An 18,113-nucleotide genomic window follows, 5' to 3' on the forward strand; every position below is an offset into this window, starting at 1 on the left:
TCTAAATCGTCTGGTTTTGGTTACATTATATTTTTCTCTATACTTGAATAATCTGTGTTACTTATGAATGATAACTACATGGAATGCTTATAGAATTTGTCATCGAGTATTCTGAACTACTGATTTTTCTCGACTAGAAACCCTACCGTATTTTTTTAATAGATTTATCTAGGTGGTGAAATGGTCGACGGTTCGTTGGTTCTTTATTGTTATTCGCTTTCGACCATGTCATTGAATTTTTCGATATGCTGATCGTCACTGATATTTTTGTCTCTCTTCTCTTATCTAAAGTCATAGCAATACTGACTTTCAGAATGCCTCTTTGCTGTTATTCTCCGATTCATATTGGTTCTTCACATATTTTTTGCATAACCTAACATAATAATACGGACTCGTAATTTGGGATTTTGAGGTAAACTCAGTGTTAAAATTATTATTCGTATCCAGCTCTAATTATAGCTCAAGCTCAATATATTTATACACTTTTTTGTGGATGATATCACATAAAACGAGAAGTGAGGTTTCCGTTTGTCTACCCATCCAGAGTTCAGTCTTTTGGACAATGTATTTTTATCATACACGATTTATAATATTGCATGTGGCGATTTCAACTATCACGAAATGATTATCAATAGTAAATCTATAATAATTATATAATAATCATGCATGCAGTTATTTGAACAAGATGACAGGATTCTAGTAAAACATATTTGTCTTGAGTTATAATACTAAACAAATGTTTTCATATTATTGTCTTTTGTTATTATGATTTGTTATGTTTAATTTTTTAAGTGAAACTCATTTATTAAGGGTATGAAATAAAAAGTTTATCGGCCATCACAGCACTATGGTTTCTATAGTAACAAGCAATAATATTTGTCTTGTATTTGTATAGGTAATAATAATAATAACAATAAATTAATTTCAATTGAAAACTGTATTTTTTTATAATATTATTCAAATCTGTAAAAAAGTTTTCTACGCATACATTTATTTGAACTAAAGAAATTTGTAGTTGACCTAAACAGGAAATTTTGTATTTTCAATAAACTACGAAATATCAAATTGGTACAATGGTTCGTGGAGTGGTGAGTTGGAAAGGGAAGATGATTTACAATAAATTCAAACATATTTTATTACAGTTTTAGCAGTAAATAAACTGTAGATGAAATAGAAGTTTTGTAGTTCTTCCCTTAGATTAAAATCCGATATCGTCTACATGGCATAGAGACTGCAGCTCATGATAAGACCACAGCAACTTCAAAAAAATGTAAACTACCTATAATAATAGTAATAGTAATAATAATAAAAATCAATGAACTAATCATACCAACGTGTCCCTTTCTCCAATCAACACATTCTGATATTAGTTGAGTGACGTTTGTTCACCATCACTCACGTATCACTTTTGCATTTCTGTACGGCAGTGAGATCAGCCGCAAGTGCGTACACGATGAATATTTAAAACACCTTTACCTCAATGTGTGTTCCACATTGTATTTTTGCACGTCTCACGAGCCGACGAGATTTAAGACCATAAAGCCGGAAAAATTATTTTCTCGCCATTTCGTTTGTTTCTTCAGCTACTGATATTTTATTGCATTCTTATTGTGTTTTTATACCTACGGATTTCTGGACCGACAAATGAAAACATACTAATATATATATATATATATATATTTAACTCAGGGTGAATAAATATTAGGATATAGTTACCACTGGTAAAAATTTCGTTTAATTAGGTATACATATACTCAGAAATAGTTACCTCCCAACCAAAATATCGCGTTAGGAACAAATATCAAAGTACAAATTTAACTCTAGATAACTAAAACCTAGAATATATTAACCTAGGGAGATAAGATTTTTGAGTGTAATATAATCCAATAATATCAGTAAAACACATTTTGCATCACGTAGCACTAGACTCAATCATAATCTACGGTTACTTACGTATTACCTAATAATACTATTTGTGAGAAGAGACTAAGAGACCTCGAGGCAGACCAAGGAAGAGATGGCTTGACATAATAGAAGAGGATCTTAAAACTGTGGGAGTAAAAGAATGGAAGGAAATTATACAAGATCGAGAGAAATGGAAGGACATAGTGTTGGCGGCAAAAACTCTAATAGAGTTATAAATGCCAGTTATGATGATGAACATTTGTGAATAGCCTCTGAAATTATATTCTCTGCTATACGTATTATTATAGTATTGTGAGTATATATGTGATCTGACGGGGACTATTTGACAGAATTTCAATAAAAGCCCGAGATGAGTTGAAAATAAAAAATAACCCACCACGTCTTTTTAAATATGACCGGACCACATTCATACACAGTTTTCTACAAGCCTCATTTTTCATGTCCTATTTTTTATTACGTTGAAATTGTAATTTTTGGTAAGAGTCATTAAACACTTTTTTTTTAGCTTCATATAAATACGCTCGCATACACAAATTTACACACAAACAACCACCAAATATGAAAACAAAACAACCATCTAATACTCTAAACGATTTTTTTTAAATAAAAATGGTTTCGGTTAGATTTTTGTGTATGAAAAAGGTAATTAATAGTGGGCTAGTAACTAATAGAGGCGCTAAATCAATTGTTTTTAAACCTACCCTATTTTGATACATATACGATTATTAGTTATTGATATTTCATTTGAGATCAAAGCCAACTATGTAAACATATTATTTTAAACCCAGAACTCAAATGTGCTAATAATCAATACAATTCATAAGTTTGTTATTTAATAACAATGCAAATTGCACCCTTTGGTTTTAACTATAGTGTTACGGCTAAAAGGTTCCTATCATAATCGTATTTATGAAGATACAATATTTTATTATATTATTAACTATAAAAAAAAAAAATGTTTTTTCAAGCAAAATCATCTGCTTAAGAGGACGCTACACCCGTATGTGTTGTCTCCGTCTTACAAGGGCGTAACATTGCAAAAACTGTTTTGCGCGGGAAAGAACCGAGAAAGCTACAGTTATAACTAAGAAACGAAATTTTCACCACATAAAAAAAAGAATTTTGTCTATGCAATATTGTTTTTATTTTTTCGATATCACTTATACAAAAAAAAATTCTTATTGTTTTATAATACATTAATTTTATGTTTTTTAAGCATGAATAACTTTTTTTGTAGTTCTGTTATCGAAAAAATAAAAATTATATTGCACAGACAAAATTCTCCTTTTTATGTGGTGAAAATTCCGTTTCTTAGTTATAACTGTAGCTTTCTCGGTTCTTTCCCGCGCGAAACAGTTTTTGTAATGTTACACACTTGTAAGACGGAGACAACACATGATGCGGGTGTAGCGTCCTCTTAAAAAAAATATTTTGGTGAATCTACTACAGTAGTTGATCTGAAACTTATTTAAGAGGATCGTAAATGTTTACTATCGATAATATAAAGTTATAATTCAGTAAATAAAAATATTTCTAAGGGGTGGGGAGTTATTTAAAAAAAAAAAGAAATTTATTACAATGATTTTTAGGTGGTCCATTGTAACTATTAGCTCCTTATATACGACTGGAACGAATGTTCATAATCATAACATTAATTGGCTAGAAAGGATGGTCAAACTTTGGTGAAAAATAGTATTAACTGCTAGTGATTCATCTGAGATTTTTTCAAAACCAATGTTGTGCAAAATTATAGACAAAATTAACCTATCAACAAAATATAATGAGCAGATTGACTTAAATTATGTGTATAAAAAAAAAAAAAAAAAATAACGACTGGCTTGTTATAACCGAACATAACATAATTAATATACCTTCCATTATTCGATGTACCTATCTCACTCGTTTTAACTATTAACTCGTTATAACCATATTATATTATATTATAACTATATGTTCTATTCTATATAAACAAATATTTTAACATAAAATCATATAGGCAAGTAACGAGACCAAAAGTTCATTTCGTTCTAAGCGATGATTGTTACAATAGTGATTTCCACTTCACTTCATTATCATATTGAAAATTGTTCATACATTAAAACGTAAGTTTTTTTTTTTTTTTTTGTGGAAAAGATGACCCCCTAGTATTTGGTATAAATTTTAGAATCTTTATGCCTTTAAGGTGTAGGGATAAAAATGTTGAATAGTATTTTTAAATTTATCCCTTCTTGAATTTTTTATGTAAGGTTAATACAGTTAATATTTAATTTAATGTTGCAAGACCATTTATAACTAGTAAGCAGCACCAATAAATATTCAAATAAATATAATATAGACATTTTAGTTTTCTATAAACATAATACTATTTAAATTCGATGGATTTTGTTGACGAGATAGTCAAAAGATATTTATTAAGTCCATAAGGTCACATAATTTTGTAACACGGCGTCATGAATAGGCAAAATAGGTACATCGATACATATCTGTTTTAAATTTTTTTAAATTATATTATCTGTTATTATTACTATTAATAACAATATTATCATTTATTTAGTAGCTTAAAGCTTTACAAATTTTATGTTCATTGGCCATTTACGAGTATAGATTTTAGGATAATTATATATTTTTAATATAAAATGTATAATTTTTGACTGTGTACAAAGTTAAAAATTTGATTTTTCAGTTAAATAAACCATATTTAATGTGAAAATATGAGCATTATTATAATATTTTTATGCCACGGTGATTGGTGATATTATTGTCTTCTTGTTATATTTTTATTCCATTTTGATAAGATGATCGTGAGCAATATCTTTTTCAAAAAAAATCTATTCTTTAATTCAGTATTTGACTCCTCTCGAAATGTTTTTTAGAAAACGAGCTATTAAAGTATTACATATCTGCCGAGCTTCACCTACATTTATTTTCCATATTCAACGATAATAATAATAAAAATTATTGTTTATCATTGCTCTCAAATGTACTGTGCAAATAGTACACACCAATGTAACATTATACAGCCACGTTGGGGGGGGGGGGCGAGCTGCAGAGTGAGCTGAATAATTTTACCACACCCGGATGAGTTTATCGTCGATGTTAATTATTACATTGGCTTCAACAATCGATTGTAATAACATATTTTTGTATTTTTAGAGACCATAAAAACAAAAAAACAAATGAATAACATGTTCGTTTAAATGAACTTTTATATTGATCATATAATGTTGTTTTTGTTTTGATACACCCACATACAAACAAGCATTTAGTTAGTTTAGTTTCATAAAGTTTAATTTTAATAGGTTGGGTAGGCATACATAACAAATATACTTTAGATTCATAAATTTCTATTGTTTTTACACAACATTATACCAACCTTAAAAATATGCCCGTTTCGTGTATTCCGGATTACGGCGCAGCTATACATATTAGGTATATGGGGATAGGAAAATTTTTATTATTGACAACATATTAATGAAAAACAAAAAAATATTATGTGTGTAAGTTACAGAGGGAGATCGTAGTCACGATTTGTTCCGATTTAACACATTTTACGACAAAAGTGAATAAAAATTTATAAAATGCTTAATCTTCTGCCACAATACGAATATTAAATCCTTCTTTAGTTGCAAATTGTAATATATCTTATAAAACTGACCTTTGGATCTTTCTTAGCTGTAATAGATATGATTATTTTTTTTTTTTTTTTACTTTAAATGTTAATTAAAAAATTAATGACTGCAAAAAGAGTTTAAACAGCTTGAAAATAGATATTAGAAAGAAAATAATGATTTTAGTTATTTTGGTATTATTTAAACTATAGAAAAATCTATGAATAAAAAATTTGTTTGAGTAAAAAGTAATCACGACAGCAAAAAAATGATATTTTATTATGTATTCCAGAAAAAGCATATTTATGTTAAAAAATATATTTCCAGCGATAATTGTTCAACAATTTTGGGCACCTCTGATGTATGCCGACTATTATAGGTACACTATTGGTTAATACATTACGTATACATATAAGTATTAAATCGGAAAACATTTTTGCGCAAACTTACATAAAATCTAAGACGTTAAATTACACTTGATGACATTTTTCTACTGAATTAATTTGCAGTAGGTACTTAAGAATAACATTTTAGGTTTTATTGAGATATACATATATTTCCGTTGTTGAAAAACAAGATTGTCCCATTCTTAAACTTACCAATGAAAACATTTAAAATATCGAAATTGTTCGTTTTATCGTTAACAACAAGTTGTTGTTTTTTCTTTTTTAAATTTAATTAATTCTAACAGCGTATAATATTTCGCTTTTTTTTTCTCTCGTCGACTAATAGTATACAGTTATGTAAAACGTATCTGCTGAATTAATAATCTCGAATAGAATACAGATGAGCACTCGCATAATATGCATTAAGCTTATTGTTGATTTTAGAGTTAACTTTATTAATAATTTCGTTGTTAAGTTCTGAAACTTAAAAACTTAATGTGCTTGTAATTACTTCAAAGTTAAAATATTGTTATCCTTTTAAATCCACATAAACATAATAAACATATTATATATTTAACATAACGCATACAAGTGCATTAAAATCATGTTAAACTTTTAGCTCCAATATCATAATATACTCGTGTGGCAGCATATAATAGATCATGGAAAATTTGGTTTCTCAAGTGTTCAAAACTTTTAGCTATAAATTAAATAATTGCTGTGCTTAATGGGCTATATAACATTGTCATTTCCACTGAGCAATTTACAATACAATATACCATTATTATTGTACACTGCGAGTTCTTATAGGACCAACGTATTGGTATCAAACACGTACTTTAAACTTCAGTCAACGCATTAATATTTTGTAATAACACGATAAGTTTGATGGATGATATGATTACAAATCATAGTGTACTTATAAAAAAGTACTTAAAAAAAAAAAATTAGTTTTAATTTATAAGTATTAAAAAGTTTTTATAGAATAATAGTCAAGAATTGACATAGCGGTTTTTGTTCTAATTTCAGTCAGCACATTCATATTTTATTCACAAATGTTCGTGTATTTACTAAAAGTACCCATATACATAATTTGATCGATGCAAAAATACATAAAACACTTTTAATTTATTAGTTTCTATCGATGAGTGTCTACTGAGTGACAGTGGTTACAATTACAAATCATCTTGTATTTTTGTTTATGGTATGTACACACATAATAATATGATCCCTGTTATATTCGTAAAACACTTAAGTAACACTCGTTAGTTCTTATCAATAACTATTAAAAAGTTCTTATAAACTAATAGTCAAGAATCTAGATAACTTTTTTTCTATACTTTGAAAATGACTATCACACACGCACATCACTATTGTATTTTATACTGATATTTTCGATGAGTAAAAAAATAATTAAAGTGTTCGAATTAAAAAAAAAAAAAACACTATATATTTAAACGGGATTGTTGTAAAAATACAACGTTGTCAAATTAAGAACGTTCATAAAAAGATATTGATAAGCTGCAATAATAAAGCAATTGTTATGTGTTAAGAATTTTTAATACGTTTTATTTTTGTTTTAAGGTTAGGTTACAAACTTATCATTGAATTATGTTCGAATTATTGTTGATTAATATTAGAGCCATCAGAATTATATAAATTAGTATTAATTTGATACTTGATGATCTATCGCTTAAATAATAGGTACAGACCATGGGAATTTCTTGTATTTCTATACATTTTTTAAAGAGCTCCATTTTAGTTTATATTTAAATTTATCTGGTTGGGAAGGACTTTACACACACGATGTTTTCTATTTATCATCATTCACACTCATATGATATAAAATATAAAATAATAGTATGTATAGTATCAAAATATTACATGTGTTAATATTTTGTATAAGTCTGAAGTAAGTAATGACATTTTTTTGCACGAATACAATTGAGAAGGGACATCTACAACACTTTCTTGGCTACATCACATTCTCTTAATCCGATTTAAAAGAGGCGCAATATGAAAATCTTTGAGTGTAATATTTGTTACATTATTATATTATCGAATCACGGTACCTATAATTTATTGATATTGAGTAACATTTTATTTTTTGTGCGCTACTATGTTCAAGTAAATATCATATTATTCTAACTATATTAAAATATAATAACATTTATAATATGATCAAATTTTTTGAACATACTGCCACGTACAAAAATTTGAAACTAATTATTTATCACTAATATTTTGATTAAAAATACGGAGAAATGAAGATGATTGGTTTTATAATTATTGTTACGAGCATTTCGATTATTAAATGTCTATTCATGGCTGAAACAACAAATAATATTGAAAAATTTATATCTCAAAAATATGTCATCAGATCACTGTCTGTAGCAGTGTCTCCTGCTTAATTGTATTGGAACATTGTTAATTGAAGAATATCTCTTGCATACAGATGTAATAATTATAACGGCTATCGACCGGCAAGGACTTGACATTTTATACAAGTGATGCCCAACCATTTTTTTTTCAGCATGCCAGTTTAGTAAGCAATCATCTTCGGGCTGGCCACCATATGTATAAGATATATATTTTATTTTATTTTATTATTATCATAACTATTATAAAATTAATAAACATATTTTTCTGTTTTTTGAAAATTGCATTTTTTTAAAAATGTGTAATGGGCTACGCAGAATACCTTCACGAACCCCAGGTGGCCCACGACCCATGGGTTGCGCACCACTGGTTTATAGCTAACGGTTTTCAGAACTATGACATTATAATATGACCATCAATGACAACTTTACTAATTGAATTTACAGCAATATTGTGTATGACGTATGTGTATTTTTTTAGGGAACACTTTTAATGAAAGAAAAATGTTCTCATCATCAAATTCTATGGAGGTTTAAATTTTGAAGGTATGTTTAGAAGGCTATGATTTAAAATTATCAGTACTTCTTAAAAAAAACTAACTGCAAAAAATACGAAAATTTTTCAAGTTTTAAAATTTTTATTAAAATAATTTTTTGTTAAGCATGTGATCGATCAGAATTATTGTTATTATTGAATTCAAATTTCAAATTTAATACATCCATTACAGTGAGACCCATCATTAGACCAAAAGAGGCCAATTTTTTTTTTACATTTTAAACCAAAACAATGGTTACATAATGTCAAAATGAACTGGACTAGTAGTTACCGTATTCAGTTTGAATACTGCATGACATTTCGTAATGCATTACATATACTGACTATGTAAAAGCCATTAAAACTATAACATCGTCAAACACAGGTGATCACATCGAGATGCAGTTTCTACGTACTGCAGTATCAGATGTACATTCTGAAAGAAAATCAATTTCACTCGTAAAATAATAATAATAATACCTAATATAGCACAGCATCTGCAGGCGTCGCGTCAGTATAGTCGATATTTATGCAATTTTTTTTCGGTCAAATAAAATCGACCGATTGTGAGCCGGAAGTGGTTTAAGGTAGGAAGGGCTGTGGAGGTTGGTGGCGCAGAAGAGCCCAACGATTTAAAGCGTTATTTCCGGTTCAGCGGTTTTAACATGTCCCGTCCCCGGAAATTCACCACCCGGAGCTCAATCCCTTCTATTTTTTGCCCCAAACATCGCCCTACTCACGGGTCGTCATCGTCGTCGTCCGATGTATCCCGTCGCCCGCAGGTTTGAAATCAAAAATCCACAATTTATGTTGTAACGCCTACTATAATAACTATAATAGGTATAATAATATACACCTGTATAATATAACTTTATGTCCTGAACTTATAAACATATATTTATATTTATAATATATCGAGGATGTGAATCGTATGCCTAACTGGCCGGCCGATATAGCGACGAGGAGAAATTATACGCTCTGGACAGTGATGATCGATAGAATATCGTAATATATACGTAGATAGTATGACATTTAATCATATAATAAAAAATAATTATACTTACTACCTATCATAATCCAATTAATTCAAAACTGAATCGAGAATGACGACGTAATATAATTATTTTATCTATAATATGTGATAATAATTACGGATTATGGATAGCAACAACAAAAATTTCTGATTTACATTGGTCCTATTCAATTTTAAAATTTGTCTATATCAGGATTGCCCGAGATGAAACCGGCAACATTTAATTTGTGCATTTGGAAATATACACAAAACGTTATTATGAGCAGATAATTTCCAAAACTATATTTTGTGGTTTTAATTCTTTGTTAAATAATGCTTTTATTGAATGCTACATTTTTTCGTAAATATCAGTTGTTTTGGATAGCAACAGCCAATACACTACTTGAACGTAAATTGATGTGACGCCTAAGAACGTAAAGCGTCACGCGTTAGGTAAGTAAAATATTGTATATCTGTTAATCCAATTTATTTTTGCGCTTTTATCTCACTACCAAGGTACAAAAACGCAAATTCATTTTGCGCCTTTGAGTTATCGAAAAAAAGGTTGATTTGCGCTTCGGGTTTCATCACTCACAACGGTTGCATTTGAAAAATATAAATGATAAATTTACTAAGATGAAGTAAAAAATATTAACAAAAAGGATAGTGAAAGTATGCAAGACAGTACCTAGGTATATACACTGAAGAAGTAATACTGTTATGTTACCTATACTTGCAAGAAAGGGGGATGCAAGAACTGAAGAAGAATGTGAAAGTGAACTATTTTTTTTACTTAAATATATGCCCATAGAAACAAGAATTTACTTTAAATACCTACGATTTAAAAGATTATTTATAGTTTATGTGGTGCATAATATTCCAAAACAGAGCATTAATAATGATACTCGAACTCATAATTTCGAATATCAAGGGGACTGGGGCAGAGATAAGCTCTGAGTAATTATTGTTGTATAACTACCATGAAAAACCTAAAGATTTTACACCACTTTCAAATGGTATAGTATAATTAGAGACACAAACTATGACAGAAGGATGGAGATAAGCAATGAACAAGTTATGTTAGCCTTCGCAGATGACATTGAGCTGATGGGTGAAACCAAAGAGGAAATCATCAACTCAACATCTAAACTCATAAATGCAAGTAAAGGAATAGGATAACATGTAAACGAGAGGAAAACTAAGTACATGGTCGTATCGAGAAGACCGCCAAATATAGATTCCATAGTAGTGGATAATTATAAATTTGAAAAAGTTGATAATTTTAAGTACTTAGACGTAAACATGATATGCATATAGAAATAAATGAACGGATCACTAATGGATATAGATGTTATTTCAGTATTATCAAACTCCTGAGGTCTAAGCTGTTATCGAGAGGATCAAAGATACTACTATATCATAGCTACCTACGACCTGTGATAATAACATACGCCTGTGAAACCTGGTCGTTGACTAAAGGTGATAGCAGAAGACTATTATCACGTTCGAAAGGAAAGTGTTACGAACCATTTATGGACCAATCTTCAACCCAGAAACACAGACATACGAAAGAAGAAGCAACGAAAATATAAAGTCTCTTTATAATAAGCCAGACATACTCTATTTTATCAGGAAAAAACGACGAGAATGGTTCGGATATGCATGGAGGGCAGATGGGAAGCTAATTAAAAATGTACTTATCAATAAAATAAATAAAACGAAACCCCTAGGATTTATTTTCGAACTAAAAATGGTTAAATGGTTTTGAAATCAATTTCAATTCTTGTCATAGGGTAGAAATATGTTAATCATAAAACTCGTCAATATTATAATGGGATATTTGCCTATATGATTTAGTTTAGATAAACAGGATTTACACAAAATCAAAAACAATAAGCTAATTATTAACTGAATTAATATCAAACGAATTTGTGCCTGTAAAATGTCATTATAGAATGATTAATAATTTGAACAAAATACGTTTAAACCATATTTTATTGTACGAATAATGCATATAACTGAGGAAACATTGTAAAAATGTTAAGATATAAGGCAGGAAACGTTCACTCACAAATATTGTCAAATAAATGATAACATTTTAATAAATCACTAACAAATCAGTATAATATTTAAAAAAAAAAAAACTATTTATTTCAGTTTATTTCAATAATATATTAACCCTAGTAAATTAGTATTTTTAATCAGTATTAAACAGTAGTAGTGCATCACTATACATTATATTAATCGTTCCTACATAGATAATTTACATTTTCCACCCCGATAATCACACTGTGTATGACAGCTAATACTGTGTTGAAAAATTATTTAAATTTATTAAATTTATATAAAAAAGTATTGTAATGATTATCGTAATCAAAATCTACTGCCACGGTAATACATTTTATTGAAATCTCACGTTATCTGACTATGAGTATTCCAACCGCCCACACAAATTGACGTTTTGATCGCTCTGACCCAGACAATACATTTCTTATTGACAAAATGGTATTATAAATTCATACTAATGATCTATGATAGAAAAATAGTTATTGTGATCAGAATGAGAACATTTGGAAAACATTTATTTTGAATTAAATATCTACTATCAGCACTTATTAAGTGGATTTGAAATTATATTATAATATGGTCAAAGTGATCACTCTAAAACTTATAAAAAGTGTATTTACTTGAAACTACTGCGTTAAAAAAAGTAAGAAAAGCATGTCTTTTAATGAATATCGTTTAGAATATTTTCCATAAGATTACTTTTTTGAAAAGAATTTGTTGCTGACAAAATATTATATTAACAAAGTATTATGATTTAATAAAAATATATTTCCGATAATGTGAGATATTTCTAATGGATATTTTTCTACAAAAATATGGATTCAAACGAATAATTTTTAAAAAATTTTAGATCAGTTGTTTTTTTGAGTAAATACGAATAATGTTTCTTAGACAATATAATTCCAATGCAGTTGCAAATGTTTTATTCAAATTTTCACATTCAGATCAATTTGATCAAATTTAATTTTCCAACAAAATATACCTGTCCACCCAGATATATTCAATCTCCAGATCTCAAATGCACGTATCTCCGAAATGTGGCACGTTAAAAAAATTTTTGTAAAAATATCTATTTGGATCAAAATATTTTTGTAGAAAAATATAGATAGTAACATTTTATTAATTGGTTGAAGGAACTGTAATATTTAGACATTTTATAATATTATAGTGTTCAATATTTTTTTGGAATCACATTTGATCAGAAATCGTTTAACATATTTCGTCGGTAAATTATTGGTTTACGAAATTTTTTGAAAAAATAAGTTTCCGAGTTAAAAATATTATTCCAAAAAAATTCTACATTTCCAAATAACTCTATAAACGATTCCAAATATATATTTTTCTACAGTTTAATTTTTAGAAATATATAATTTGAATACCTTAATACTTTTAAAATGAAATATGTTTTTTGAATTTCCATGGCGGTGTAATCAATTATTATTTTTTTCCAACAATAAACAGCCTTCCAGCGAGTACATCTATTTGTGTTTATGAATTAATGATTACTTTTCCCCCTCGATACGACAATATTACAAAGTTCAGCTTTACACTCAGAATTTTACGATTTAATAAAATTATGATTATAATAGTAAAAGCATCCGATCGGACGGGCTGAGCGATTTTTCACCGTTTATTGTTACAACATGACAAACTGCGAAACATTATTCCGCCGTCGCGGATGCCAGTGATGAATATTACAATAATTTGTAATAATATGCTACTATAGTACTTGATTTAGTTTGGCTTTATCGTGACCAATTCGATTACACAATGTGCAAAGGTGGGCAAACCAGTAAACATAATTAACTCAAGTTAAGTTGGTAGTTAAGTCAAGTTAATCACTCGATCGTTTGCCAAACACAATACCTTATCAAGAAACAAAAAGAGAAATATCATATAACATTATTACAACGTATTTGTACACTATTAGATTATTTTTTATTTAAATCCGTGTACACAGAATGGTTAATGTATACACCATTACAAACAAAAATGTTAAAAACATTTTTAATTTCAATCAAACGAACTCTTTTTAATTTAGATAAAATTATTAAGTCAATATTTTTAGGCTAATTCGAAACCAAAAATGTTTTATAATAAATATTAGGGCTGGAAATTAAAAAGTCATAAATTGTATTGATATTGTAAAAAATAAAAAAATATAGTTCAACATTACTTAAAATTGTACACTGGGTCATAATATAAGATTACAATATTAAATATATAGTCATTGCATACCTGTAACAATAACGAAAGTACAACGATGCCGTGCGATCTCTGAACCGCGTCAGAGTAGTTGGCGAACAGCTGCGAGTTGAAACTGAATATCTGGAGCTGTAGGCAAAACAAAAAAATTAAATAATATTGATACGAAATTGCAATATCGATAGTATTATTAAAATACAATGTATAATATTACTATGTTGCTTAAAAATGGCTATAGCTATGATAATAATATTATATAAATGACAGAAAAAATTGATTCCAATACCACCGTTCTTCGAATCGTTAAACTTTATTATACCACACCCATTTTAGTGTCCTATCAAAAAGTATTAAATAAATCAAAAAACTTTTCTCTGCACCTCAAATTTTCACCAGCGGATTTCGCGTGCTATGAAATTAAAAAAAAAGTTTGAGAACCACGATATATATTAAATATTTATACACGACGCTTTTGGTTAGAACTAAAAATCACACGATTGTGCACGCTTATTACCCCAGCCCCCCACTATAATCTGAATTTTACAATTTTTTTCGCACCAATAATTAGTACTCAATCCCTATGAATTCCTGATCAGCTTCTTATAATTCCTGCTCTGATAGATTTCCCGGAAAATTCATTTTTCCCTGTGTAGTTAGTAGTTACCACAGCCTCATCTAAATTACACTTTTTGAAATTTTTTTTGCACCATTAAATTCCTGTGAATGTCTAAAAAGTAAAAATATAATATGAAAGAAACTTAATTGATAAGAAAATATCATGTTGAATTGAGAATCTAAAATTAATAAATTAATAATCAAAATTAAAAATATACGGATAACACGAAAACATATTGGATAAAAAATCTGAATTGATGGAATTCAATATTTAAAAAAAATCTAAAACAAAAACATTATTTTTAATATGTAAGTAAAAATTTAAAATATAATAAAAAAAAATCTAAATTGATAGGAAAAAGTCATGTTGAATTAAGAATCAATAATTTATATTGATAATAATATAACACGTTGAATAAAAAAACTAAATTAATAAAATTAAAGCCTTGAAAAAATAAATAAATCTCACGTTAATAAAAAAATCTGAATGATAAAAAATAAATAAATTTATAAAAGATTCTAATTTTAACAAAAAATATCTTAAACTATAAATTTTTTTATGAAGAAAAATCTAAATTTACGCATATTGAATAAAATACCTAACTAAAAAATCTAAAATCCAAATTATAATTTTACTATAAATATCTAATTGTAAATTTAATATGAAGAAAAATCTAATTTGATAAAACCATGTTGGATAAAAAAGACTAGTTTTATCATTTTAGATTTTCATCAATATTAGATTTTTCATTTTAGACACTTATTAAAATCTGATTTTATTAATAAAACTTTAATTTTAAATTTATTTAATTTAAGATTTTTTTTATAGTTGATATAGATGATATAGTTTTTCATTTTGAATTTTATATTCAATATGTTTTTTCTTATCAATTTGATTTTTTTAAATTTTGATTTTTATTGTTTAGATTTTTTACTCACATAAGATTTATTTGTTTCTTTAAGGCTTTAAGGATTTAATTTTATCAATTTAATTTTTTTATTCTATTAAAGTTTTTTATCAATTTCGTATAGTATATTTAAAAAAGGAAATTTTGAATTTAGATTTTTATCAATTAAAATTTTTTATCCAATATGTTGATCTATTATCAATATATATTTTTTAATTTATAATTTTATTTTAATGTTAGATTAGGGATCCTTGCCTAAAAAGACCATTAAAATAAACCCGATTCAAACACTAAGAATAATAATGACCAGCCAACTCAAACTCAGCATCCGAACCATCAACTCTGAACTCCGAATATAAATATGAATACTATTCAAACAAACCATAAAAAAAAATGTTGTTACTTGTAACACATTCGAAATATTTTCCCAAGATGATCTGTTTGAAACCACTTTTACTACTGAAAACATACCCAACTCTCATAAAACTAATACTGATGATGAAACTATAATAGTTAAACCTCTTTTTCTTATAGCCTAGGTTTTCCCTTACCTACAATCATGTACTATCAAATTAAAAATAAATAATACATCACTTACTATTGCTGCCATATACACTCCCTCTAAACTTATTATTACTGATATTCAATTCTCTAACTACTTAACACATTTAATATAACTACTTTAGTATGGGGGATTATTAATTCAATACTAAACACTAATCATGGGGGTCGAGAGATTAACCCACGTGGTGTCACCTTGTATAATTTTACCAATTTAAAAACATTTAAAGTTTTAGCCCCGCTCGATCCAACGTATTGGCCTTCGTCTTCTAGGAAAATTTGTGATATTCTAGATATTTATATGACTAAAATACCGAATTACTTACTTAGCATTACTAAAAATTTACTTGATTTAAATTGTGATCACTCATCAGTGCTCCTAACTCTCAATACTTCCCCTACGTATAAAGAATCTAACAACCTATTTAATAAATTCACAGATCATTCTATGTTTATAAAACTAGTCAATAAAGAAATAAATTTAAACATTAAACTAAAATCACCCGATGAAATAGATTCAGTGATCCACAATTTTACCAATGTCATACAAACTGTAGCATGGTCAGCTACAAATACTATCCAGATCCTCCCTCATCAGATCCACTACCTATGCGCATACGAAATAAAATAGTCGAAAAACAGAGAGCAAGAACTCTCTTCCCATAAACTAATTTACAATAAATTGGCGAATTTACTGAGAAAAAGTTTCTTAAGTTTAGGCCAAATGTTCGGTGAAATCACTTAATGAAGTTTACACCCAAAGATAGTAACTTCTATCCTCTAGAGAGAAACTAAATAAACACTTCGCTATAAATCACCAAATCTTCCTATAAAAATAATAAAGGTGGCCTCGCCATCTTTGACATCGAAAAAGATGAATTTTTTAAGAAGTATCAAAAAAGAACCAATCTTATAAATTGACGATTCGAGCATATTTTCTCTCATAAAAAAGTGTACACAAATAAAAAAAAATTAACTTAACAAATAATGGTAATATTTACAGTTAAAAAATTAAGAAAAATCTTCGGCAGGTTAATATAGATTCACGAATCATTTACTGTGGATCTATAAAAACTATGTGAACATAAACAGTTTTGTGTATGTTATTCGATAACATTATTAGAGACCCAAATCAATGGTCAGAGACCGTGAGATGAGTTTCAACAGATGCTATATTATAAGTATAGATTTTTTTGAATGGATGAGTTTCACTGGCCAAAAATGGTGTGATTACTATCGTGGTATATAATATATAAACGTGAAAACGTGATCGTAAATTTAGTATTGATTAGTACGATAGTGCTTAGTACCTCTGCCGGAAACGAATAACCGTTGATCGAGTGCTGGAAGCCAATTTCTTCCTGCTGACCGTAATGTATATTATTGTAGATCTAGTTAAATTTTTAAATGCTTTTTTTATTCAATATAAATCTTTGATTTACTCTTTTTTTACTTACTTATTTTTTGATAAAATTTTAATTTTATTTTCAGATAACTTTTTTTGGAGATGGAGGTTGGAGTTGTTAATTTTTATGGTTATATAGACTATAGCCTTTTTATTCGATTTCGTGTTCTATTGGTTATTCTATAAATATATTTATTACCTACGTGTGTTCTACATAGTTTTTTGTAGTATATAATTTGTTATTAGTGTAAACACCAATAGATAATCAATAATCATGTTTAAAACATAAAAGTAGAAAAAAGTGTAAAAATTGACTATATTTATACGAATATTATTACCTTTTTTTTTTATTTGACATATTTTTAATTTCAATAATCTTTACAAATTAGCTAATAAGTTGATATAATTAGAGTAATATATAATATTAGATATGATTTAATAGCCACACATCAGTCACTCTTGGCTAGTATGTTATTATACTATATAATATATTAATAGATATATTTA

The 18,113-nt window shown here is 27.7% G+C and overlaps 1 protein-coding gene across 2 annotated transcripts in view; it reads right to left on the bottom strand.

Annotated features, from left to right (window-relative positions):
* LOC107161452 (carbonic anhydrase-related protein 10-like) overlaps nt 1-18,113 on the bottom strand; it is a 229,519-nt gene that overhangs the window by 49,783 nt on the left and 161,623 nt on the right. For both annotated transcript variants that reach the window (XM_089217208.1, XM_089217207.1), the window contains exon 6: nt 14,151-14,246. In XM_089217208.1, coding sequence (XP_089073334.1) covers nt 14,151-14,246 — 96 coding nt within the window. The remainder of the gene's footprint in view (nt 1-14,150; nt 14,247-18,113) is intronic.

The sequence above is a fragment of the Diuraphis noxia genome, unplaced genomic scaffold (assembly GCF_037042655.1).
Source record: "Diuraphis noxia isolate RWA-SAM2 unplaced genomic scaffold, SU_Dnox_SAM2 contig0001, whole genome shotgun sequence".
Taxonomy (NCBI): domain Eukaryota; kingdom Metazoa; phylum Arthropoda; class Insecta; order Hemiptera; family Aphididae; genus Diuraphis; species Diuraphis noxia.